The sequence below is a fragment of the Tribolium castaneum genome, chromosome 2, assembly GCF_031307605.1.
Source record: "Tribolium castaneum strain GA2 chromosome 2, icTriCast1.1, whole genome shotgun sequence".
Taxonomy (NCBI): Eukaryota; Metazoa; Arthropoda; class Insecta; order Coleoptera; family Tenebrionidae; genus Tribolium; species Tribolium castaneum.
Window position 1 is genome coordinate 2,362,386 of NC_087395.1, and position 27,548 is coordinate 2,389,933.

At 30.6% G+C, this 27,548-nt stretch overlaps 2 protein-coding genes and 1 long non-coding RNA gene across 4 annotated transcripts; 2 read left to right on the forward strand and 1 right to left on the reverse strand.

Moving 5' to 3' along the window:
* Nucleotides 1-2,085: 2,085 nt before the first annotated feature.
* LOC656748 (solute carrier family 25 member 35) lies at nucleotides 2,086-9,585 on the forward strand. Its single transcript, XM_963255.4, has 4 exons — nucleotides 2,086-2,392; nucleotides 4,260-4,808; nucleotides 4,861-5,086; nucleotides 9,005-9,585. Exons 2-4 carry the CDS (start codon nucleotides 4,326-4,328, stop codon nucleotides 9,223-9,225), a joined length of 930 nt encoding a protein of 309 aa, XP_968348.2. The 5' UTR covers nucleotides 2,086-2,392; nucleotides 4,260-4,325; the 3' UTR covers nucleotides 9,226-9,585.
* On the reverse strand, nucleotides 9,220-27,410 carry melt (melted). 2 transcript variants are annotated; one of them, XM_064354686.1, is made up of 14 exons: nucleotides 27,154-27,410; nucleotides 26,949-27,096; nucleotides 26,651-26,899; nucleotides 24,551-24,725; nucleotides 17,656-17,819; nucleotides 17,396-17,605; nucleotides 17,174-17,337; nucleotides 16,701-16,915; nucleotides 13,940-14,166; nucleotides 13,644-13,857; nucleotides 13,091-13,467; nucleotides 12,509-12,803; nucleotides 10,371-10,492; nucleotides 9,220-10,321 (listed from the first exon to the last, which is right to left on the reverse strand). In XM_064354686.1, the coding sequence occupies exons 2-14, from the start codon at nucleotides 27,084-27,086 to the stop codon at nucleotides 10,067-10,069; spliced, it is 2,805 nt and encodes a 934-aa protein (XP_064210756.1). In that variant the 5' UTR covers nucleotides 27,087-27,096; nucleotides 27,154-27,410; the 3' UTR covers nucleotides 9,220-10,066. The 2 variants fall into 2 exon arrangements, with proteins under 2 accessions (XP_064210756.1, XP_064210755.1); XM_064354685.1 differs by having other exon boundaries at nucleotides 16,701-16,918.
* LOC135265327 (uncharacterized) lies at nucleotides 18,878-20,577 on the forward strand. Its single transcript, XR_010332942.1, has 3 exons — nucleotides 18,878-20,048; nucleotides 20,097-20,161; nucleotides 20,230-20,577. It is a non-coding gene; the product is annotated as an uncharacterized LOC135265327 (long non-coding RNA).
* Nucleotides 27,411-27,548: the final 138 nt, after the last annotated feature.

Here is a 27,548-nt window from a genome sequence, read left to right on the forward strand (position 1 = left end):
AAAAAATTAATCCCTCAAGGTCTTTTAAAACGAGTCTTTAAGCTATTGCTTTGTAGTTTGCCTTTTTTATGCTGTTTTTAAAGGAAAATGTAGAGACTTTTGTGGGGTTTTTTTTCTGTGAATTATAGTTATTTGTTTCTCTCTACCTTCTTTCTTTCTCTTTCGTTTTTTTTCTGTTCCTACGAGTAACTCCTTTTTTCATTTTAGTAATGTTATTTGATCACTTTTATTATTTTTGTTTTCTTTTTATACTTGATTTTCTTCGCTTTGTCCATTTATTGTTTATTTATATTTTGGGATGCAAACTTTGAACCCCAGCATTCAAATTCACTTTATGATCTCCCCTTTGATTTTGTTTTGCTTATTGTTTTTTTGTTAAATACATGTTACTGGCCTATAGTAAATATTAACATAAAACTAGTTATTCCATCCTTCTAAAAAAATATTCTTCTTTCAATAAAAAGGTGATTGTGTTTTCAATTTTGGTGGATGCGCCGGGCATATGACATAATGAAATAAAAATGAAAGCTGCTGAAATCTAAATTTCCCTTAAAAATCATGAGCTACTACGTGATACTAATTAGTACTTGTTTTACAAAGTTCAGTAGTTTTTGTTGAATTTACAACTATTTCCCTTTTAATAACAACCTGTACCTACATAAACTTGTCTTAATTATAAATTTTACATATTCTTGAAACAATTAAATTATTTTCTAATTTATGTTATTTATAACATTTATTATAGTCCCCACATCGAGAATTGTAGCTTGAATTAAAATTTAAATGTTAATAACAAATTAGAAACAGTAGGAGACTGATTTCGGAAATATTGTTACACAAACATTCTCAAGTATGAATTGTAATCTAATATAATCAGCAAAAAAAAAGTAAGGTATTTTTTGTTAATAAATTCTTAAATCTGTGATTTTTACTTGTAAGGAAAATAAATGTTTTTTTGCTAATTAATTACTGAGTTAAGCACAACTTTTATGAAATGCTCAAATTAGGTAGTTATTAAAGTAGGATGTTGGAAATTTTGTAAAGTAGATGTGTGATTAAAAAAATCTTTCCAAAACATAAAAAAGAATACTAATGAGATTCGTTCTATGGTAAGTTTTTAATACGAAGAAATGTGAATTAAATTCCAAAAATAATATCAATTGATCACTTAAACAGTATAAGATAAAGGTTTTATAATCGTATCCTTATCGATACCAACAAGTTCTCCTATTCTTACAAAGAAAACAAAAAAATCGTATTGTTGAAAGAAAGGTGTGGGACTCGAAAATTATTTGATTCCTTGTTAATTTTCATGAAACAATTGTATATTTTTGAGTTTAATTAAAAATTATAGTATGTAATTATGACATTTAATTTTTCTTTAAAATGTTAATTTGTCCATTTTCAGAAATAAACCAACGCGTTTAAGAATTATTTTACAAAATTTTTAAAAGAAGACAACAACAAAAAGTTTAAATATGCAACATCAGTGCTTTTAAATGTTAAGATACTTACGTATTTAATTGTTTTTTAAATATCAGCCAAAATTTTTTTACAAGTTCAACAAATTTTTCCGGTCATTTAGTATGTAGACATTTAATCTAGACATGTGTGTTATCAATATTTGTATAAAAATTACATTTCATGTTGTTAATGATTATCAGCATCACGTAGTGATTTCATAGTAAAAATTTGCACACGTTGGTCTCAGAATAAAGTCTAAATCTAAAAACTTTATGAATATTTTTTGTGAACTGATCAACATAAATATAAATAAAACAATTAAAAGAATAGTAAAATGGACGATTTGTCTTTCTTGTCAATAATTAATTCCCAATTAAATTAATAAAAATTATCTCGGTGTTTAGATTCAGTCGCCAGTTTGTCTGTTGCATAACAGCCGGATTTGAATGTAATTGCTAAATAATTGACTCCAAGGTCTTTTCCACTGACACATTTTTTAATATTCCAAATTTATTATAACTTTTTGCACATTTCCAACTTGTATCAGTTAACTATTATTAAAAAAAACTAATCATAATTCATAATTCAATATTTTATCTGCGATAACAAACACCTTCATAATTAGGTAAATCAAGCCAAAATTTTATCTGCGCAAGATTACACAATTTTATTAACACAACGACAGTGACAAAAAATGGATTTTTTCCTAAACCGCAGAGTCAGACATGAACTCTGTACCCTATTTATCTGGCCCCAAGACACATAAAATACTTTGTTGGGTATTACTTGGATATTTTTGTAGTCCAATTTAAAAATAGGAAAGTTCAGTTAAAGTGATGCATGTTCGCAACTAAGCGCGAATTGTGTGGCAAATTAATTAGTTTATGGAGAAACAATGTCATTAGTGAGCAATTCTACAATTTTCTAGGTGAGTTTCAATTTACTAGATATTTATTTTTTAATGTAATTTCTCAAATAATTGTACAGTGTACCAGGTTCACGTGACTTGTTTATTTCACTCATTATTTCTGCATTCACAATAATGAAATTGGGTCGAAAATTCAAAAATAACATAAATTTTTGTTTGTCAAAATAGATCGAGGGGCTAAATTTGGACAGTGACAAACAATTTATTTAATTAATTAACTATTTGAATAAAGTGTAAATTTTTATGTTTATTACACGTTGTAAGTAAATTTTACCTTGAAAAATATTCCATTATTGAATTAAAATGATATAAACAAAAGGGCTTTATTTATCCAACATAACCTCACTTTCGGTCCTGTCAATTATATAATGTCAATGTTAAAGGGGTAGACAACCAGTAATTCAGCCGATTTTCGAAATATATTTATTTTGTGAACCAAAAATTAATTTAAAATTATTTAAATATTTTCTATGAAAACTTGATTCATTAAGGATAGATTTATGCAAAAAAGATTAAAAACTTTCAGAAAAAAAATGTGTAATTATTACCGATAAATTCTTTCTTTGTTTAATCTATGTTTTTTAATTAATTTTTTATATTTATCAGAAATATATATAAAAAGCAGCGAAAAATGTTGGTTATCGCATAAAAATAAGTATAACAAAAATGACATTAAAACGATATAAATTTTGAATATTGTCAGAATGTAAAATAAATAAAAATAAAATGAATTATGTATTCTGTAATAAAAGTATTAAAACTTAGGGGATTTTATATGTGGTTAATGCCCTATAATAATAAAGGGTGATATAACAAGCAAAATACGTACAATATGAGTTTGTTATTTTTTTTTCGAATATGAATAAAATCATATAGAAATCAGATATTAAATATTGCTGTTATCATACAACTGATTTTTCTCAGAATATTTCTACAATGGCTTAAAGTTACATTGAGGGTTTTATTTTATTGAATATCACTTAACACATATAACATAAAACACCACTAACCCTATATAATTAAAAAAAAGCCATATCAAAGCAATATTACAATTCGTAGATTTCCTGTATTCTATGGTGAAGGCTGGTGAAGAGTTTATTTCGCTGAACATTCTGATGTCATTCTATACAACAAACGATGCTTAGATGTTATTTTTGCAAAACAATTTAAAAAAAATGTCTGTAGCCCCAACTTCGATTTTTCTAGTAATTCGTAGGGCCAGCAACATTTTTTACGTATTTTTTGCATAAGAGAACGATTAAGTATCGTTTGTTTTAAAATAAGATAAATTGTAATATTTTTTGTAGCAACTTAATATTGGTTAATTGATTACTATCTGATTAGTGATTATTATAGGAAAATTTATAAAACATTTGAAAAAAGAAAGAAAGAAAATACTGAAAAGTAAACGCTAAATTCTGTATGATATGATGATTAATTTTTAAGATATACAGTAGAAATAGACACGTACTTTTTGCGTTGACTATTTGTTAATGAATGATTGTTTAAAAAGGAGTGGACTTAAGTGAGCTTAAAAAACGCATTACAATTAATCACCTACCTCTTTCAAATCAGCAAGTGTACATAAATGCACCATACACGGTCCGTTGAGGTACAACTGTCGTGGCTCCTTGCGCCCAGTTTTTGCGCACTTTAGATGAAACACCGCTGGCACTAAAAAAATGTAAAAAATTACATTTCACACATTACTTTTTTGTTTGTTTTGTTAATAATTTCAAATTTTGTCACTAGAAAAAGAGTTGATAGTACCAAAAAAATCTCAACTATTAAAGGCACTCACCTGCTATCGTTCGCTCGTGCTTTAAACATTTTGAAATTAAGAGTTAAAAAAACTATCTACTTTCAGATCAACCAAACTCCAGTATATTATCACCATGTGTTTGTCGTTAATTTAACATCAAATTATCACACAATGGATTTCGCAATTGGGGGCCTCGCCGCCGCGGGGGCTAGCATCTTCAGCAACCCCTTCGACATGCTAAAAACCCGCATGCAACTTCAGGGGGAATTGCGTGCCAGAGGCCAGCACACCGTCCACTACAAGAATGTTTTACACGCAGCGTACGTTGTTGCAAAAACGGAGGGCATAAGGGGGCTGCAGAGGGGCCTAGGCACCGCCATGATCATGCACACGGTGCGCAACAGCGTAAGACTGGGCTCCTACCAGTGGTTGAGCGATCGCGGTTTTATTTGTGACTCAGAAGGCAAAACTATTTTTCTTCGGAGTTTGATTGCTAGTGCTATGACTGGGGCTGCTGGGGCGTTCTGTGGAAGCCCCCTTTTTCTGATTAAGACGCAGTTGCAGTCGCAAGCGGCTAATACCATAGCTGTAGGGCACCAGCATGGACATGCGGGGCTTCTGCATGCCGTTAAAACCATTTATTTGAAACATGGGGTAAGGGTGGGGGTGGTGGTTATTACTTAAGGGTTGATTTTGGTGGTTTTAGGTTCAAGGGTTGTGGCGGGGGGCTGATGCTGTTATGTTGAGGGCTGTGGCAGGGTCTTCGGCTCAGTTGAGTAGTTTTAATAAGACGAAGGATTTTTTGAGGGAGTTTGAAGTGTTTAAACATTCCACGTTTTTAACTGCATTTGCTGCCAGTATTGTGGGGGGAGTGTTTCAGACTGTTGTGATTGCACCGTTTGATATTGTTACGACGCGTCTATACAATCAAGGTAACATTTTTATTACCACCATACGAACAAAAAAATTTGTTAACAGTTTTTTAACACAAAAATTAGAAAATTGCAGCGTTGTTCATTTTTTTAATGAAAATAAGAACTGTGCCAGTTGATTTAGAATGTACTTGACGTAAGCATTAAATTCCTAAAAAAACTGAATACTGTAGACATAAAATCGAGGCGATCCCGATTTTACAGACTCTGGAAGGGTTTAAATTGTCTGGAAAAATTCTAAATTTCATTCTAAATTAGACAGACTGATTCAAGAATTATGTGTTTGTTGGCAATACTGAATTTAAATTTTAAAGGATACGAATGGAGTAATAATAATAATATCTTTATTTGCTACTTAAGTACAAAAATATAAACATACTGTGTAGCTCGTTAGAAAAAGGAAAGAAAGAGTATAAAACAATAATTTACATTTAGATAGATAACACAAGGTAGGAAATATCAGTGTAAGAAAAAATTTTCTAAAGGCGGATTCATATATTCTTCTAATGAATAAAAACAAAAGTGTAACAGACATTTTTTTAACAATATACTTAAATTTCATTGCGGTCAAATTTTTTTTTTAGATATTAGTTGTTGAGTTTTATCTCGATTTATCTTTAAACTGTTGCCCTTGTACCAGTCTTCCGCTTTATTCAATGAAACTTTCGTTAAATCTTTTAAATTTTCTATATTTGTGCTAATATTAGTAATGGAGGCATCATCAGCATACATCAATAAACCCGGAAGGCCCATATTATAGAACATGTCATTCACATAAATAATAAACAGTACGCTTCCAGTTAACACTAATTAATTCTTGTTGACTGGCACGGCAAAGAAAAATCGAATCTAATATGAATTAAGTAATCATCAGAAAGAGCTTTCTTCCAGTTTTATACATTTGATTTTTTCGGCGGCTTCATCAGAACATATCTAAAAATAATATAATACCTAATTAAATAATAATATACCTCAAGAGCTTTTTATACAGAGTGAGTCAATGATATGGGCTTGCTCGATTGCACTTACACTTCAGAGATATCGAAATACATCAAATGGTACTGCAAATGGGAAGTCAAAGTTCACGTTCCAAAATTATTTTGCCCTATACAAGCTGTTCTATTTTTACAGAGTGCAGCCTTTAACATAGTTTTTTTAAATGGCATCCCCTGTACATTTGTAAATATTTAAATGTGCACTTTTTTAGGCATTTTACATCAGTTTAGTTTTTGCAACTTGCTTTAACCGTTCAGAAGTTATTTAATTTTTTCTACAATTTTGTGCGTCTGCAGGCACATAATTAAAAAATCGCAGTGCGCTTGGTTTTCGAGGTATTGAGTGTGTAAACAACTGTAAGAGGCATCTTTTGGCGACAAGACTGTCCATTTGCATTGTAGCATTACCATGCTGTGACACGTTCATTTTTGTAAACTTTGAAGGACCATAACTTGATTTTTATCAAATAGCACCCCCTGTGTTTTACTACTAAGTATTATTCAGCATCGCATTATAAATACATCTTTAAACTTTTTGAGTTTTTTTTTTCAAAAATTGATAGTTTGGGGGAAAACTCGATTTTTTGGAACAATGTACATAAAATCTCTTGTATCGTGGATACGTAGTGTGGCACGAAAAACAATAAATTCTGACATACCAATATCAGACTGGCGTTTTGATTTTGTTATGAAAATGATTTTTTCATGTAAAATGCATAAAAATCTCATCGAGATATAAACTTTAATTTTGACTTATCTACATAAAAATGAAAAAAAAAACTAACTTAAATAAATAATTTAACGCTGAATAATAATTAGTAATAAAATACAAGGGGTGCTATTTCAAAAAATCATGCTATGGTCCTCCAAAGTTTACCAAAATAAATATGTCACAGCAAGGTGATGCTATAATGCAAATAAATGTATGCTCTTGTAAACCAAAAGATATCTCAGACATTTAGCTATTATCTACGGACAAAGTCCCAACTTGATATCCCAAAAACCAAAGGCACTGCGATTTTTTAATAATGTGCCTGCAGACGCACTAAATTGTATAAAAAAATAAATAACTTCTGATCGGTTAAAGTAAATTGCAAAAACTCAACTGATTTATAAAGCCTAAAAAAGTTCAAATTGAAATATGTACAAATATACATAATAAAATTTAAAAAAACTATGTTAAAGATTGCACTGTAAAAATGAAACATCCTGTATAGCGCAAAATAATTTTAGAACGTGCACTTTGACTTTCCATTTGCAGTGTCATTTGATTTATTTCGATAAATGTAGGTGCAATCAAGCACACCCATATCAGTGACACACCCTGTACAGGATATTTCCTGTGGAAGTGCAAATATTTCAACATAATTAGCTATTCAAAATAAACTAATCTTTATTTTTTTTCTAAAAATATTTTTTTGCGGACTTATTATTAGCTTCCAAAAGTAATCCCGAAAATTCAGACCATATTTGTTGTATTTTCAAATAAAAGAGGGATTATTATTATTATTGTCGTTTTAATGTGATATTATAACTGTGCAAATTGTAAGGTAAGGTTGAACATTGTTAAAGAGGACTCGAGTTTAGCTTGATTTCGTGTTAATAGAAGTTTTTTCAAAATATACCGTCTTCGAGCAAAATAAAAAAATATGAAAATATGTAGTCGTTATTAACACAAACATTGTAGTGCTTGAAAAACAGTTTCTAAAAAAAAAATTATAGCAATTTATTTTTAATGATAAAATACTATTTGCACTCACTGGCGCGACGTCCTGTAGAATTGTTACTGTAGGAATTTATGATAAATAAAACTAATAAAATTTCAAATTTCAAGTCGGAAAATTCTCAAAGATTCGGATTCGGATAACAAACATGAGTCATTTCTCGCATTTCCAAAATATTTTTGTAAAAAATAGATAACATTTTTACAGTTTCGCACTTCTAAGTAACAACAGATTGAGTTTCTGGAAATGTATAGGAAAAATCTCTAAAATTCAGATAAAATTGTAGTATTTGGACCAATCGACATATAACTCTGAACATTTTCTTTTAGCATTTTTTTAAGTTTATTTCAAATTGTTTTAATCAAACTTAAGTTAGTCGATATGGACTTTAAGTACCGGTTCAATTTTTCCGCGAATTTTTTACTGAGTCGATTTCCTATTTTACACAAGAAAAGGGCACTTTTCACATTTCCAAAAGATTTTTTTCAAAAACAGAAATATTCTTAGAGCTGCAGATTTTTTTGGAAGAAATTATGATCACTTTCTCCAAAACTGTTATTTAAACCTCACCAAAATGTTTCTCTAAATTTATAATCCTTGGATAATAGTTCATATAAAAAAGCGATTTTTGTCCTCAAAAACGATTGTTTTTGCATATCCGTAAACCTTGGTTAAATTCTCCACAAGAAATTAAGAAAAAGTGATTTCTTACAATACTTTTTAAAAATTTAATCGTCGAAAAAATTCGGATTCGAATGGCTTAGAAACTCCATTTACACTGTTTTCAACGTTTCCAGTGCTTGTTCAAATTTATTTGAAAAACTTTCAGTAATACTCCAGCCAGTCCGGATTTTACCGGATTACTCCGGAATGGTTTAATTAAGAGCACTTTTCATGTTTCTAAAATGTTTTTGCAAAAAATATAGATATAACATTTTTAATTTAAATTTTGACTGATTTCTTCGAAACTATTTAACTACGCATAAAATCAAAATCTGTCGGTAACCGCTATCTACTTCTGTTGTACCAATTTAAAATAAAATTCAGTATCGCCAAATGAAATTTCACAGTAATTGTCGATTTTTAAAAACTAGTTTAAACGCTGTGATATTTTAACACTACTTTTGAATTAATATTGCTTTTCCGTATTAACAAATAAGCTTTAATTTTTACACTTACCTAATTCAATCTTCTTTCAGCTACGGACGCACAGGGCCGTGGACTCTTGTACAAAGGAATAACAGACTGCTTTATCAAAATTTACAAGTGCGAAGGAATCCCAGGACTCTATAAAGGAATCGGTGCAAACTACATGAGATTAGCTCCACACGGTGCTTTATGCCTGATTTTCTGGGACGTTTTAAAAGACTTACAAAAAAAATATCAACGGAGTGAGATAGGTACAAAACAAGTATTGTAAAATAATGTATTTATTATTGTATAACAGGATATAATAAAATATATACTTGGCAAAGTCAGAACTGGGCTGACGATGCTTTGTTATAAAAAATTGTAATGGAATGTAATGTGTTATAAAAGCCAACGAAGAAACCATTGGCAAGTGAAATAAAAACAAAACAAATATAATATAAAAACAATGGCTATAAATTACAAAATATGATATAAAAATTAAGTACAATATTTGATACAGTCGTAAAAAATGTTAATATATTAAGTGTAAATCTATGATTTGTTTACAGAAATGTGCTCCAATCTACGGAGGACTAAAAATTTCGTACATTTTTTGGTGGATATTTATGTGTTAATAACTTAAAAATAAGGCAAAATTTTGTTTTAACCGGATTTTTACAAGATATTGCTGGTTGCATAATTTCTCATGCCGATTACAACGGTGCGCTAGCTCAAATAATTCCGCCGTAATCGGCGTTTGAAAATGGAAAGTCAAATTTCCAAAACATTTTGAGTATTTCTTGAAAAGTAAAAATAAAAAACACCGGAATCGGGTTAAATCTTTGCATAAGCGAATTTCTCGGTCAATTTTAACTCAACTGTTCACTATTTGCTTGGCAAAAAGTGCTGAAATTAAAATTTTAACGGGAAATCCGTGATTTTTTATTGTTATATTTTTTGTGGTTGTTTTAGTCCCCCGTATTTAATTAGCAGTGATAATGTTACAGTCGCGTGATGCTAATTTTTATCACAGAGAGCGTTGTGTTCCAGTACCCAAATTTTGGACGTTAGCACCAAATATTATGTTTACTTACCTTTTTGTAATTTACAGTTTTGTAAAAAATAAATATTTATATAACAGTACGACTAGAACTGATACCCCTTGCGGGTAACGAATTGCTTTTGCCTGGTAATTCTTTAGCGTGGGAATGTGCAACAACTATACTCAAACATTGGACCCACTCTTCGGCATTTTTGCCATCTTTAGGCTTTAAAATTAGTGTTTGATTTCCTGTGAAGATTTCAAAGGCTTTTGGTATGTTGCGTGCCCCTCGTGATACTTTTACAGAACGGATTTGATTTACATCGATGGATTCACCGCCACTCTTTAATAGTTATTTTACTATGAAAAAAAAATACAGGGATCGAACTTACCGATCCTTTGCAAGATAAGTGAGCACCGGACAAGGTAAAGTATCGGGTTCTCCAGCGTCGGAAAAGTCTCCAACGACCTTTTTTTTCCTTCAGTTGGCCTTCGATCACTGGTTGTGTGTCTCCTGTTTTTTCAAATTTGGTGTCAATTTTGTTTTATTATTAAGAAATTTAGTCAAAATAAAATATTCTTAAATTATGTTTATCTTTTACTATTACAAGTTTCTAAGCATTTACTTAGCTTTATTATAATGTTTCATAACAGTCGTAATGTAATAGAATTATTGTCTAACAAAAAAGTGGAAACGAGGAATTTGAAAGAAATTTGGTTACCAATTTTTTCCTGAAAAAATTCTGCGAATTCCTCCGAAACTATATTTTGTTTAAAAAAAAAATGGAATTATTCGAAATTATTTGAAATTATATATCTTTAAATTTTTGTGGGAGTTTGTTAAAAATAAATAAATAAATAAATACCGAATTACTTTACAACACAGTTTTACTGCAATAAGAAAAATGGTTTTTGAACAAATGTAGGTTCAAATTTTTCAATTATTTAGTAGTCGAAATAATAGGAAAAATCACAAAAATTCGAATACAATACAATACAATAAAATGTTCAACAAAGGACCAATCAGGACGGAAGTTAAAAACATTACTTTAGAATGGTTTAATTGTTCAAGAAAGCTAACAAGAAAATTTTTTTGTACAAAAATTGGCTAAAGTTTAGTTCGTTGAAAGTGAAACATTAAAATGTTTTTCGTCAAAGTAAACACTCCTATTGTCTCAAATGTTTGAAAATTTTCAATATAAATTTTAAACAGGTGGAGAAGAAAAAAAGCTGAATAGAGAAAACCGAGAGAAAAGAAGAAATGTAATGATGTGAAATGTATAATTTTTTGTGAATTCAGAAGGAATATTAATAAGAAAACAAACACTGTTAAAAAATGCAAACTAAGTCCACAAAAATTTGTTTTATTAATGAAACTGAAGGCGTTTTTGGATAAAAAATCGCTAAGCTTTGAAACGCACTGAATTAGAAATTGTTCAACTTGTGAACTGATGTAAATGATAAATTTAGAATGTTTTTCGGTAATAAACTCTAAATTTAAAAGACTGCCAATATAAGAAAAAAATAATAATAAATTAAGTCTGAAATAAATAACATTTACCTCTTTCGAATAGTCGAATTTAGAGTATTTTTCGATGAGAAATCAACTAAATTCGATAGGTTTTGTAAAAAAAATTATGAATTTGAAAGCTTTAAAAATTTTTCATCAATTAATTTAAATTATGTATTTATTTATGTTTTTTAACAATAAATTTGAAATTAGTCCGCTTTTTAGCGGGCTTTAATTAGTCCTAAAAATTCTGAAAGATTTAGATTCCTCGGTTTATTCGACAGCAACCTTTTACGAATTTGTCCAAAACTGTTTATCCAAGGCAGCAAATTTTTTTTGTAGATTCATAATCCAAAATAGTGATTTATGTGCAAATTTATATTCAAAATTAACATTGAAAAAATCATAGAACAGGATTATTAAACTGTTACGAAAATTCAGCGTCTAATGAGAAACTTCCCCTTAAATTCGAACTATACAGGTTCATTCTAATACCATTTAGATTTTCCGAAAAAAAGTTATTTTTTCGTAGAAGAGGGTTATTAAATTATTAAATCGAAGTTAGCGTATATTTGAGAAACTTTTTCTTAAATTCTAATTCTACAGTATTATTCTAATATACTTTAAATTTCCCGAAAACTTTTCACAGATTCAAAAAAAAAAAACAAAAAAAGATGTTAATCTTAGAACACTGGCTATAACTTTTCGTAAGCTGTAACATCTATTTATTTTTTTTATAAGATTATGTACTACTTTCGGTTCACGTTCATTAAAACCTTTGTAGTGGAATTGACTAACCTGTTACCATGACAACTCATACAAAAGTTAATGCCAAGAGTACCCAATTTCCACCACAATGGCTTTTATGAAAGTGAACCGAATGTATTTTAATCGTAATTATTAAGTTGCCTACTAAACTAATACGAATAAATCTCAAAAGAATTGCTTTACTATCTCATATTATATTTTTTATATTTTAATTAAATTCAATAAAAAAATTAGAAATGTACATATTCTTACCTCTCAGGAAGCCCACAGCCCGCTCAGGATGTGCGCACAGAAAACACCCCCACTTGAAGGACCCTCCATCAAGTTGATCCGCTGAACCTCCAACATTTGTAGGACATATTTGAAACACATCAAAATAACCAGAATGTCTCAGCTCATTAATAAGAGTCTCCTGATCTTTAGGACAAGGAAAAGCGCTCGTCACAACCGTCAGAAACGATTTATTTTCGCATTTTAACATATCCCAACAATGCTTCAAACTTGCGACTTGAGCATCACGTGAACTCAGCGCATGCGCATGACGCGCCTAAAACAAAATAACATTTTGATGTTAAAATGCTAAAGTTTTTTGTTTTATCAAATGTGAAAGTCCATGTTATTTTGATAACTTAAAATGACATAAGCACTGTCAAAATGACAATATGTTTTATGTTGGCAAGCCTCAAAACTAGTTACTTTTGATATTAAATTGGCAACATTTCTGTTTCTCAAATTTCAAAGTTAGTGACAAAATTTCAAACCTAACTAAAAAAACACTAAACTAGTTTTTGGGGAAATTTTCTTTTTTGACAAATTCTTTGGTTAAACACTAACCTGCAGCGAAATAAACATCAAGTGAATCCAAATCCTTGGATTTCTCGTCCGCATGGTGAAGTAGGTCTTGGAATATAGACAGTGTTGACCACCACCTTGGCAAGCAAAATGTAATTTTGCAGATTTCTTTTGGCGTTTTTCCTCAATTGTACATTTCGCAGGTGATGGTATGCGTATTGAAACCTTATCCATGTAGGCCTTGATCTTATCCAAATGTTTTTCACAAAAGTGTTGAATCGTATCTCTCATTGGATAAGGTTCAAAGACGCTCATTCGCTGATTGGCTAACGAATTCTGATTGGAATTCAGTAAAGTGACACTTGTGTTGTTCACTCGACGGGATATTACAGTCACAGGGTTGGTAACACTTACGTTACCTACAATATGCGTTAAAAACATATTAAAAAACATTTTTTTCTTAATTGTTTAGTAATTTTTATGCAAAAAATTGTGTTGGCAATCCTTCATACTCAAAAAAAATTGGCAATGTCTGACATTTTTTTGAGTTGGCAACATTTGCAGATCCAAAATTATAATTCAAATGCCAACTTACCGCTGCCCATGGTTGAAGTTACAGGTGTTAGCTGCGAACTTGACGAATCTAAAACTGTATTAGAACCTACAGGAATAGTTTGAGTGACTCCACTGTTTGAATTACTGGTCAAAACGGACACTTGTCCGCTGGAAATAGGTCCTGTATATACAGAACTGACTGTAACTGCATTTGGACTTTGTGGTGATGTGATTTGTAGCGGTGTTACAGTTACCTGTAACAAATGTAAAATTAAGTTGACAACATGTCATTCAATTGCTACCAACTTAATTTCAGGTGCCTGGAATTTTACTTACTTGACTATTTTGGTTTGTATTTAGAGTTAAAGGTCCTTGACTATGTGGCCTTTGCATCCTTGGAGGTGAAATCGTAGTTACTGTTACTCCACCACTTGATATTTTCGTGTTATTGTTAATGTATTTGTTTGTAACTGTTACGTTACTGGACGGTTGGGGAATTGCATTGATTTGTTGGGATGAACTCAATCGTGTCATACTTTTATGAAGACCACCAATCGAGCCACCTATAAAACATCCAACGTAATTAAATTGGTAACAGTGAAAGATAATTGGCAACAATTCCGTGTTGCCAACTTAGTTTGAAAAAAAACAAATTAAAATAAATAAAAACTTGATTTTGCGAAAAAACACATTAAAATAAAAAATAAAGCCTGAAAATGCGTGATTTGCCCATATTTTAATAAGTTTACATTTATTTTCAACAAGAAATCCAACAAATTTTATTATATTTAGACAAAATCAACCAGAAAAATACGTCTAAAATAAGTAATAAAAATCTGCTTCTTTCGATTTATTTTCAAAGTTTTTATTATACTTCCAACACGTTCATCAAAATAACATAGAAAATTGGAAAATTAATTGTGAGATTTATTACTTTTTATGAATTTTATTTTAATGAATTTAAGGGAGAATCACAAAATCTGAGATTTTACTTAAACAAAATAGAAAATGGTGAAATTCAGTGTGAAATGTATTATTTTTAACAATTTGAGGTAGAATTTCAGAAAGAAACTCAGTAAATAATTACACATAGTTTGTAAAAATGTCAGAAAATTGCGAAAACAACAATTCTAAAAAAACAAAATAAAAGTAGAACTAAAGTATAGTATTTTGTACGAATAATATTCCAAAATTAAGTACATAATATGTTGTTTTGACGAATTCAGAGCGTTTTCCAATGCAAAATTCATCAAATTCGAAAAATTTTGCCAGAATAAACAGAAAAATAATTAAATTAGGGCTAAAATGAAATATCTTTACTTTTTTATTTAATTTTTTTTAGTTTTTTTAGTGAAAACAAAATAAAAATAAAACTAAAATATAGTATTTTCAACGAATTTAGAATCATTTTTCAGAACAGAAAAAATGAAAAAAATAAACCCATGAAGATGTAGTATTTTTTGTGCATTTAAAAAGATTTTTAGTGCGAAATTCATTAAATTCAAATTAGTAAACAATTGTTAAATGAAGACCAAAATGATCTTGTTTTGATAAATGTTAGTTTTTTAGAACAAAATTTAATAAATTCAAAAGTTTTTGCTTAAACAAAGCAAAAAAATCGCCAAGTTCATTCTGACACTCATTAAATTAGAAATAGTTTGTAATAAAAACAGAAAACTACAAAATTAAGTCCAAAATAAGCAGTTTTGATAAATATTTACAAAGTTTTTTAAGGCAAAATTCATTGAATTCAAAAGATTTTGCCACAACAAAGCAGAAAAATAACTAAATTAGGCCTAAAATGAAGTAACTTTGCATTTTATTTTTTCAGTTTTTCACTGATTTAATTAAAATAATATTGTGAGAACACAATAAAAATAAATAAAAAATATGTCTATTACTTTCTATGAATTTAAAATCATTTTTGAGGAAGGAACACACATAATTTTGCAAAAATAAATAAATAAAAAATTTAATAAATTCGAAAAATTTTGCAGAAATAATAGTTAAATTAAGTCTAAAATGGACTATTTTCTATGAATTTAAAATCCGTTATTCAAAACATAGAATTAAAAAAGTTGTCAAATTAAATCAAAATAAGAAAATAAAAATTGTTGCCCAGAATATAATTTGTTTACGTTTTTGGAAATTCAAGAAATTCATAATTTTTTTGCCAAGATAATGCAGAAGAATCGCTAAGTTGTAAATAGTTTTGTAAAAAAAAAGGATACAAAATATCACACCTAAACCCAAAACAACCTGTTCCGATGAATTTAGAGCGTTTTTGGGTAATAAACTTTTTAAATTCGAAAAATGTTGACTAAATTATGTCCGAAACGAGTACTTACTTTTTTCGATAGATTTACAACGTTTTTCAATTCGACATACATAATTCGAAACAATTCCGAGAAAATTAAATGGAAAAACGCAAAATTAAGCCCAATTTATTTCTTTTTTATACAACATTACCGTCATCTTTAAATAAAAAAGAAGTACTCGTTTTTCCAAATCAAAAAAGAAAATGGTTAAATTAGCTGTAAAATAGATACTATTAGATGTTTCAAAACTATGTAAACGGATTTTGTGTCAAAATTGTTATAAATTATTCATGTGCTTCAAAAAATTAATAGCTAATGTAATTTATAGTTTCAATGAGATGTCTAATAATTAATAACTATTTTACAATTTTATAAACCTCATAAACATAATGTGGTAAAATGCGACGCTGGCGTTTTATAGTTTTGAATCAGCTAATATATTAATTTAGTTCGTTTTCAAGAAGAAACTGACTAAATACAAAAAAAACTAAATTCTGTTTTTCTGTATTTAGACTCATTCGTCATATACAAAAAAATGTACCCAATTTATTTGGGCAGTAACAAGTAAATAACTATTTCCTAAAAATTTAGAAAGGTTTTTCAGTGAGAAACTCATTAAAATGTTTACAAAAAAAGTTTTGATGAATGTAGGCTGTTCTTGGACGAGAAATTTACTAAATTTGAAAGATTTAAAACTGAGTTGGCAACTTTGACTGAGAGATTTAATTGTAAATAAGTCAGCATTGCCAACTTAATTAATTTCAACGTGGTATAATTACCTGGAATGTTTAACTTTGTCATGCTGCGATGAGTACTTGTAGTTTGAGCAGTGTGTAATCTCCCAGTACTTCTCGAATCACCCAATTTAGCTCTTCGTGTGTAACCTCCTTGTTGCACAGGTGCATTTTGCTGAATACCACCAACTTTGACTATTGTAACACCACCAGACGTTACTTGATTTTGGGTGTTGTTGTTATAGTTGATTTGGTTACTGCTGCTATATTGTTTCATTAATTTTTCATTTAATTAATATTTAATCAACTGTCAGTGTACATTTTTGGACACCAGATTTGAATTTGTTAGCTTGAAAAACAATTTGAAAAAGATTTTTGAGTTTGTCAGGTAAAAAACTACCAACTTTAGTTCGAAAAAATTACTATTTATAGCATTGCCAACCTGATGGCTCTTTGACAGATGATTATTTAAAAAAATGGTTTAGAACCAAAAAACCAAAAAACCAAATTAAACATACCTTGTGTGATGTCTTTGCCTAACTCCAGCCAACACTTTATCAGTAAACAAAACAGGATAAGAACTGCATAACAACGTAGCCTCTCTTAACAACGTACTTTGGGAACCTCTGTCGGCTTTTGGTAAATATTCAAGGACAAAATTTAACGCATCTTGGGCCTTGTCCTACAAGTATTATTTTTATTATTATTTTTTTTGAGAAGCTAAGTTTCCAACCACTTACTTTGCTTAATTTCCCTACAGCTCCGATAATCTGAGCTGCTAAGCACACAGTTTGTGGATGCCTTTCAGCTGATTGTTTCATTGCATTAATATGATCAACTAACAAAGCAGGTTTTTTCTCGGCCATGTGGAGGAATATTTGTAAAGTTGGTGATGCAGTGACTGAACTACTGAGATATTCACACAGTTGAGGCACACTTGCTTCCAATAACTAAAAACTTGTTAGTTATTTTATCAAAGAGAGTTGTTTGATTTGATTACCGAAGGGTTGTCCTTGGCGATTAGGGAAAATAGATGTAACAGTGCCAATTTCTCTTGATTATCACAATGTGGAAGAAGGGAAACTAGAGCCATTGCATGGCCTTGGAAGGGTTCAGGTGATACTTCGTAAATGTTTGGAAGGACTCGACATAGTGGATAATTTCCTATAATTAAATTTGTGCGATAAAGCATAGGACAGAACTTTTAACAATTGTTAAGTCGTCAACTGTGTTTTGCAGTTGGTAGAGATTACAAACTGAATGAAAAAAAAATGCAAATTAGATTGAAACAATCAATGCAATTCTAGGAAAAAATCTAAGACTCTTCTTAGATTAATTAAACTAAGAGAACTAAAAATAGACTTTAAAGAAAAATGCAAAAAATTTAAAGAAGAATAAAAACGAATAATTATTTTTATTATTAAATAACTAGATAATGAAGCATTTTTATATATACAGAGTGACCCAGCGGTATGTAATCGGTCTATAACTTTTTTGCTATTTGAAATATTACCATTCTGCTTTTATTATGCGATCGATCGATTTAAAATCCACAAACTATGGAACACCATGATTTTTTTCGATAGCATTTTTGATAAGCTTTCTAATGATAAAGAGTTTGCATAGCAAATTTTAAATGTTTTTCGGGATTTTTCAAAAAAATATATTTTATTATAAGAAAATGTGTTAGCTTAGAATTTGATAGTCAAATAGTAATTAATTTTTTAATATGTACTAATGTGACTAACTACACAAGTAATCTAATTATTACCTGATACATAAATGAATTTCACTCATCAAGAGTTATTAATAAAATAAATAAAAAAAATATTTTTTATTTTTTTGAACACTTAGAAATATTGTAAATTTGCTATAAAAACCGCATATCAATAGAAAGCTTATGAAAAATGCTATAGATACGTCTAAAGAAATACATAGTGTTCCATTTGAAAAAAAATGAGTTATTCAACTTTTTGCGTTTTCGCACAGCCTGTACATTATTTCCGTGTTTCAAGTAAAAATTGACTATTTCCTAAAACTACAGGGTATTTTGAGTTTTTCTGTTGCAAATTTGCCGGAAAATATTCATAGGCGACTTCGCAGCGATTTTTCAAAAATTGGTCTTTTTTATAACGAAAAGTTGAATAAGTACGAAACAAAAAGAGATAGACCCATAATAGTTTATATTATTATTATTATTATTATTAACATAGATTCTTTGCTGAGGTTAACACCTTTATAGCAAAATATCAAGAAATACGGTTTCGTGTTAAATGAAACACCATTGAATAATGAAAAATGAAATACAATTTTAATCTACAGTTAAATTAGTTAATTAATAAAGGTTAATGTTAATTATTGTAATGTGTCATATTGATTCTTGAAGGAAGAAACAGTAACAGCTGCAACAACGTTATCAGGCAAGCCATTCCATATATCAAATGCACGATTTATCAAATAATTCTTTCTTACGGTTGTCTTAAATGGTTCTTTTTTCAGCTTATAAGAATGACCTCTAAGTCTGTCATGATATTGAATTTGCAAGAAATTGCGTGTTACTCCAGGAAATAAACCATGAGTAAGCCGAAAAATTTGAATTGCATCTGCCCTGTTTTGACGAGCACGTAGATCTGGTATTTTGAGTATTTCAAGGCGTTGTTCATATGAAACTTGTCTTAAACAGTGTGTCCATTTAGTTACCAGGTGCTGAGTTCTTTCCAGCAAATCAATATCCTTTAACAAATAAGGTCTCCAGACTGGAATGGCAAATTCCAAATGCGGCCTTATGTAAGTGATGTACACCTTTGAAATAAAACTGACTGAAGGATTTGGAAAAACATGCTTTAGCAAATAAAACATTTTACGCGCTCGACCCACTGATGCTAGACATTGCTCTGACCATCCTAACTTATCATTTACAATGACCCCTAGATCTTTGGTTGAGGTTTTTACACTCAGTAGTGTGCCATTTATATGGTAAAGGTACTTTGGGTTGTTGTGGCCACACTGAAGTACACAGCATTTTGCAATATTCAGTGGTATTTGCCACTTCTCGCTCCATTGGAAGATTAAATTAAGTTGGTCTTGCAAGTCCGTGACAAGTGGGTTAGCAAATAACTTAATATCATCCGCATATGCTGAATAGCTGTCCAGTGAAAACAATAAATCTGCTGTATATAACAAGAATAAAATTGGTATAAGAACTGATCCCTGTGGGACCCCACTTAATACTGGTTTAGAGTACGAAAATTTACCGCAGACTTTGACACAATAGTTTCGATTTGATAGAAACGCTCGGATCCAATCAAGCAAATTTCCTGTTACACCATAGGACTCCAGTTTTGCTAACAAGAGATTGTGAGGGACTTTATCAAAGGCTTTACTAAAATCAAGGTAAATTATGTCTACAGGTTGGTTAGTGTCTAACATTTTCGTCCATAGATTTGTGAACGATAGCAAATTTGTGACAACCGACCTACCTGGTAAAAAGCCGTGCTGATGCTCAGGTATTAAATTATTCTTTCTCATGTAAGTTAATAGTTCCTTGACTATAATTTTTTCCATAATTTTACAGCATGTCGACGTGAGACTTACAGGTCTATAGTTAGCAGGATCAAGTTTATCTTCTGACTTGTACAAAGGCGTGATTGTTGCTTGCAACCACTCGTAGGGCAAAGTGCCTTGTAAGAATGATTTTGTCATCATTTTGGCAAGTGGGCCCGACAACGAAGCAGCACAAGTTCTCAGGAGTTTGGGAGGTATCTGATCAGGACCTGGAGCTGCATTTAATTGAATGGCACAGAGTTGGCTTTTTACCAGATCCGAAGTTCCCACTAAATGTACTTGTAGGCATAAATGACGGTATATTATTTTTAATGTTTAAATTATAGGTAGCAGCAAAACTGTCCGCTAAAGTGTTTGCAGTTTCATATGAGGTTACATTATTTTTTGCCTAGATTCCAATTATGCAAAAATATATAGGGTGTTCCATTTAAAAAATATATAACTTTGGTTCACCACCCTGTATACAACACCCTGTGTACAATAAAAACATTTTTAGTTTGTGGACTTTCAGTCGCTCTATCGGATAGTGAAAACGGCATGGCAATATTTCGCATAATAAAAAAAGTTATAGACCGAATACGCACCCCTAGGTCACCCTGTACAAAAATTGAAATAAATTCAACAAAAATCTGATATTGAAAAGTAAAGCTAGGAAAAAATTAAAGAAGAACCTAAAAAACACATAGTTTATAGCCTCTATAGAAATTAAAGAAATATCTAAATAAAAATTAATAAACTACTTGTTGTTTCACACAACTTTACGAGGCCTGAGCCTAATGTACACAGCCAAATATACAAAAGTTACAAAACACGGGATACATTTATTTATTTAATTTTTAGAAATCCATGACAGTAGTTGTCAAACTAATGACTGTTTGATTTATATTCATTAATTGCAGATTTCACAAAAAAATTATTGTTATGTGTTCATTCAAGAGACAGAATGAACATGATTGTAAACTATTTATTTTAATCATAACTAACTAAAAATGTAATTTTTTGAAAAGGTGAACATACAAGAGATAACTATCCAATTTTTCAACATTTGTAATCGAGTTCGTATTGGAATATCTATTGTTGGTGGCATTTTACAGGCGCAGGCCTCGCAAAATTATGTGAAACATCCTGTATATCTTAGATCTATGAAGAAATATTTTACTTGTATTTACTACTTAAGAATTAAAAAGCACCTGTAAAATATATAAAATATCGAAAAAATGAAATAACATTTAGCAAAAATCTGGTATTTAAAGGTAAAACTGGAAAAAAAATAAAAAAAAAATAAAAATTAGTACATAAACTCTAAAGAAATATTTAAATAGAAATTAAAAAACTACTAAGCAGAACAAAAGAAAAGATAAAAAATATAATGCCGCATCAGAACTTAGCGAAATGATAGTATATTAATAATTTTTCGCAGCTTCTACTAGAAGAAAGAATTGCCGAACTTTGAAAAACATTAAATACTCAATTGTAAATTTAAAAATGAAGTACTTATATCCAAGATCCATGAAGAAATATTTTATTCAAATTTTACATCTTAAGATTTTAAAGAAATAATCTCGAAAATTTTCTTTAAAAAAATGAAAAAAGTAAGAAGTTTGCAATGAAGAATATTGGAAAAAACGAGATATTTGTACTTGAAGATGAATTTAGAGAAAATTTAAAAAAATCCATAGATAGAAAACTGAAGACGCAATGTCGCAATTTTAAACAAAACATTTTGTCAAAACAAAGGCAAAAAGTCACTGAATTTGAATTTCAGTTTGAGTGTTTTTCTGTCAGAAAAATATATTAATTTAAAATAAATTTTATTTCATGATGCGATGAACAACTTTTTGCGTAAAACCGTTATAAAATTTGAGTTTTTAGTTGACCAGAGTTACATACTTTTCCGCATTCCATAGTTAAATAGAAGAAAACAACAATAAAAATATCTCAAAATAAGAGCAATTTATCTTCTGTTACGCAATAAGTTTAAAATGTGGTCTTAGACTATGTAACTGATAAGAATCTGTCTCGAGTTTTTGATGCTAAGCTGTGACATGACATCATCTCCAAATATAGCACTGGTAGCAAAATGACAAATTCTTATCAAATAAGAAGAAAAAAAAAGAAACGAAATTCCTCCATAATCTCTTAATGTAGGTATCATCTTAAAAATTAAGTGAAATATCATAGAAGATGACTCAAAATCGTCATTGTGATATAATTATTTTTTACAATAACTGAATTATGATTTATAAATTTATCATACCTATTGTTCACTAAATAACAAAAAAATGCAATAATTTTTTCACGACACTACGAAAACTTACAAGTTTTTCACGTCATTGTTGACAAAATTGTGTTAAGTAATTGCCGTGATGGCTTAAACATCAGGAGAATCTCTGGTAAAACGCAGAAAATTATAACATTTCGCACAATAATTTAGTAAATTTTCACGAAAAACTGTAATGAAATAATTCGCGAAATAACTAAAATACTTGTGTCAAAAAAAGTTAAACATTTGAAATAAGAAAAAACAATGTCATGTTAAATGACTTAGCTGTTTTTAGACAGTGTTTTAGACTGTTTATACAAAATCAGCATGTAAGGTTCGGTCACATCATGTGATATATTGTTTTAATCAGGAATAAAAGCACTTTTCAAAAATATAAAAACCGAATATGACTTCCATAAGAAAAACCACAGCTGAATGTTGTAACTTTGACAAGAACGGCTTGGAAAATACGGACCTCGTATCAATTACCCTATATTTATAAATTTCTGCATGATTGAAAAACCAAAAAATTGACAAACTTATGTGTAAACAATTTTATTCTTTAATCTAAACTAGATTCAATTAACTCGAAAGTAAAAATTATAGAATACAAAAAAAATAAATATAAATTTTCTAAGTTTATGACTTTTCTGGCGCATGCGCAGTTGTCTATCATTTAAAAAATAAATTATCAAGAGAGAATCAAGTTTTAAAAACAAAAAATGTCAAGTTTTGCCGCTTTTTTGATTAGAATTTCGAGCGTTTTACTTTATTTTTTAAATTTTGCATAGTAATAGTGTACCTCACGTATTTTATTTACACATTTGTGCTTATTGTTGATGATTTTAAGTGCAAAAAAAATGGCAGTCGCATTTGTAAATAAAAAACAAAATGGAAATAAATGTCAATTTGTGTTCTGTCTAAGGATATGAAACTATGTACAAATACAACGTCCCTGTCCTCGATAGTTCCGTTAATGTCGCCAGAGGCGCAGCTGTTCCATTACCGTCTAAGTTGTGCACTCTGCCCCATATTTTCCAAAACGCTGCGAATACGGTTACAGGTACAAAAAAATTGTTTAAAAGAAAGTTGTAGAGAATTAAATTTTCTTTAAAAAAGTCCGCGAGACCATATTCCTATCTTCAACCATTTAGGCCCCAAAGTCATTCAAAGACGCTCAAGCGATGGTTTTCCTTTATTTTGCCAGTGGTCAAATATTGGAAAATGAGTTTATACCTAAACCGTTGAAGATAGACATATGGTGTCGCGAACTTTTTTGTAGAAAATTTAATTCACTACAACCTGGTTCCTTTCATTTTTTTGTATCTTCAACCGTATTCGCTGCGTTTGTAAGAATATTCTAAACGATATTTTTTTGGGCACCGTCGCCTATTTATTAAAACACTGCGAATATGGTTGAAGATACAAAAAAGTGTAAGGAATGACGTTATAGAGAATTAAATTTGCTACAAAAAAGTCCGGGACACCATATTTCTATCTTCAACGGTTTGGGTATAAATTCACTTTCAAATACTTGACCAAGAGCAAAATGAAGGAAATCCGTCACTTGAACGTCTTTAAAGTCTAAACAGTTGAAGATAAAGATATGATCTCGCTGACTTGTTTAAAGAAAATTTAATTCTCTACAACTTTCTTCTAAACAGTTTTCTTGTATCTTTAACCGTATTCGCAGCGTTTTGAAAAATACGGAGAAGAGCGCAAATTTTAAAGTTTAAATAAGTTTTTTCTCAAGTTTCTCATGAAAATTTTAGTCCTCAGTTTTTCCAGTATGTTGAGAATGCAGTAATTATTAGTGAACTGATTGAATTACAATTAATTTAAAACGATTTGACACCGAGACGGTATAACGCTCAAAGCGCCCTCATTTTACTCTGGCGTACTATTTTTTTTTTTGGGTTCAGAAAACCCTGCGATTTTGTATCTCGTTTCGTCTCCTAAGTTATAGTCCTTCGTAGTTCTTCGTTTTATTATTCAAATTTTTACCCACCAGTGATCACAATAAATAATTCATAACGTGTGTGAAAGTTTAGCGTAAATTTTAATTCACCTGAAATGATCGAATCCATGATGGGTTGCACGTGTGGTGTTAATAGAGATGCATGTTCAATTGCTGCCAGAGATAAATACGAAGCCATATTCCTCGATAACTCCTTATTGCCCTTATGCAAGAATTTTACAGCTACAGGTAAGGCACGTTGCATCACAGACTTTTTACTATAATTCTGTAAAACACAACGTGAACCGTTTGAAATAGTGAATAGTTTGGTAAATGTTTAGTTTAGGGACTTATTAATGCGCATGTCCCAAATCCGACGCGTGCAAGGGAATGCACTTGCGTAAGCGCTGATGCCAAATTGCTGGACAAATACGCGGGAAAGTTATTTCAGTCAACATGGGTGGCCGAGGTGTACCCGCGAATACGTTTATTGTTAATGTAGACGAAATATTAACTGATGATCAAATAAGGAATGAATTTTTCAACTATAAGAGACTCAGTTTCAATAGTAGAATTGATTCTATTCGGTGGTGTGCCAGGCATCGTTTAATTCATAATAGCCTCAGATGTGCCCCCTGTGAAGAACCAATGTCTTTTGTCGTTCGGCACCAATTAGGCGATGGATTTCGGTGGCAATGTAAAATTTGTGGTGCATCATCAAGTCTCCGTAAAGATTCGTTTTTCTCTCGAAGTCACCTATCTCTGGAGCAAATTGTTACAATTGTTTATGGTTGGGCAAGGAATGACGAACAATTTCGAATAATTCGTGAAGCAGATATCTCTTCAAATACCCGAAATACTATTGTAGATTGGTGTTCTTTTTGCCGAGATATCTGCGAGCAATTTTTAGTCGATCATCCTTCAGAGATAGGGGGCTTTGACGTGAATGGGGAACCGAAAACGGTAGAAATTGATGAGAGCAAGTTTTTCCACCGCAAATACCATCGCGGACAGTGGCGACCAGGACATTGGGTATTTGGGGGCATAGAAAGGGGCACAGGGCATTGCTTCTTAGTAGAAGTGCCAGATCGTACCGCGAATACGCTGACAAATATAATAAGAAGGTAAATATGGTGATTATTTGCACAATGGTATGGCTTGTAGATACATAGTTGCTTTTATATTATCTTAGTATGTGAAAATGACCGTGGCTTTTGGTTTTGGGGTAGTTAGCATTTTAGTTGATTGGTACTTTTTCCTTGCGCAAATGACATCTGTCTTACGCTTACGCTAATTATAAAATTTTAAATTATAAATTCTTTTTTTTTAACAGGAAATATTTTACAGAATTTTTTTTGAGTTTGTTCTTTTTTTACTTACTTGGTATTTAAGAATTTTATAATATTTAGATTTATATTACCTGGCACAATCATTGTGAGCGATGGTTGGAGGGCTTACCATGACTTAAACCAAATCGGTGGTGGCATTTATCATCACGAGGTAAAATTATTAATTACAATATACATATTAATTATTAAATATTTAGCCAATTTTTTAATTATGTTGTCAAGAGTTATGTACATGTTGTATTTACATATCTATTCCACAGGTTATCATTCATGAGCAGAATTTTGTCGATCCTAATGATCCAGAGATTCACACCCAAAATGTAGAGAATCTCTGGATGAGAACGAAGCACAAATTGCGCCGGCAATTTGGAACGTCAGAAGATCTTTTTGTTTCGTATCTCCACGAATTTATTTGGCGAAATAAATTTCGCCAGGTTCGTGATTATTTATTTAATGAATTTTTGTTATGTATAGTGGAACAATACCCCATTTAATTTACATTTAAAGTTTTATTTGTTTTGTTTTTTTTTTATATAATTATTTGTTAACAATAACCAATCCATCCTGAATACCATATATCTTATGTTAATTGAATTTTTGCGTTTAAGTTTATGGTGAAATTATTTAGTTTATAATATGGTTTAAATGTGAATATGAATAAAATTGTATTTTTGCAATCATCAAGTAACTATCTAGATAATACGAATGCAAATACGCTGTAAAAGTTGCCTATCACATGAGAAAGTAACGTGCCCAATCTGACATCAGCGCTGTAAAGAATTCAACTTTTCTAAGCATGCGCATTAATAAGTCCCTAAACTAAACATTTACCAATAGTTTAAATGAAAGGACAATGACTTACTAAGAATATACAAGAGATAATATCACTGGAAATTTTTGCATGGGGCGGGTCCTCATCCCTGGACGTGAGCTGGAGGTTATGGTGCAAACAAGACTCCAAAAGCGTGACAAGGGCTTTGCAATGTTGTTCCACACTTCCTGTTTCGCGAATACAAGAAGTGACCCGAGTTACACATATTTCCACCACACTTTGGTCGTTATTGTTATTTGTGTAATCAGGCTGGGAGATGATCGTGTTGATTTCCTTAAGCTGCGACCAAATCACTTGAAATGCTGAAAATAAGTACCTTAGTACTTACCACATTGGTTAAGTCATTGACAATGATCGCATCTGGGACTGAAAACAGGTCTCCAGCCCTTGAAAGGTCCCGATTCTTCAGTACTTGCATGAAGAGTTCGTGCATTTTTCGGTTGACTTTTTCCTCATTTGTGCTCATTGTTGTGAATCTGTTGGTTGTGTTTTCACCGTAACCTCAAATATTTGTTGGGTACTTTACTGCTTACCTATCTAATCAGTAATCTTCCATTTACATGTTAGATAACAGAGTGGAGAATGTAGAATTTCCAAAAACGGTACTGTTTTACCTCATCCCATTCAAAAACAACACATTTCACGATACCGTATCGCTTTCTTTAACACGTCTCGGATGAAAACCGTACAGAGACATATTTCTGGACAGTTCATTGACTTCTGTGGCGAAACAAACGTAAAAGTTCAACAGGTTTACATTATTTTTACAGGTGGTTGTGGTAAGGTGTGTGCGCATGTGCGCAGGTGGTACCCACGTAGATATTTAAATTTTGCAACTTTATTTCGTATTTTTTTTTCAAAAAGAAATAATCGAGATATAATGGAAGTACTACTAGAAAATCCGGTACCACATTTTTTTCATTTGTAA

Bases quoted from the DNA above. Each gene is read 5' to 3' on its own strand.
- LOC656748 (XM_963255.4), top strand. From the start codon at position 4,326: ATGGATTTCGCAATTGGGGGCCTCGCCGCCGCGGGGGCTAGCATCTTC. The intron at 4,809-4,860 runs GTAAGGGTGGGG...TGGTGGTTTTAG, and splicing joins CCATTTATTTGAAACATGGG to GTTCAAGGGTTGTGGCGGGG. The intron at 5,087-9,004 runs GTAACATTTTTA...ATCTTCTTTCAG, and splicing joins GACGCGTCTATACAATCAAG to CTACGGACGCACAGGGCCGT.
- melt (XM_064354685.1), bottom strand. From the start codon at position 27,086: ATGAGCACAAATGAGGAAAAAGTCAACCGAAAAATGCACGAACTCTTC. The intron at 24,726-26,650 runs GTAAGTCATTGT...TGTGTTTTACAG, and splicing joins TTATCTCTTGTATATTCTTA to AATTATAGTAAAAAGTCTGT. The intron at 17,820-24,550 runs GTGAATTAAAAT...ATTTAATTATAG, and splicing joins CATGGATTCGATCATTTCAG to GAAATTATCCACTATGTCGA.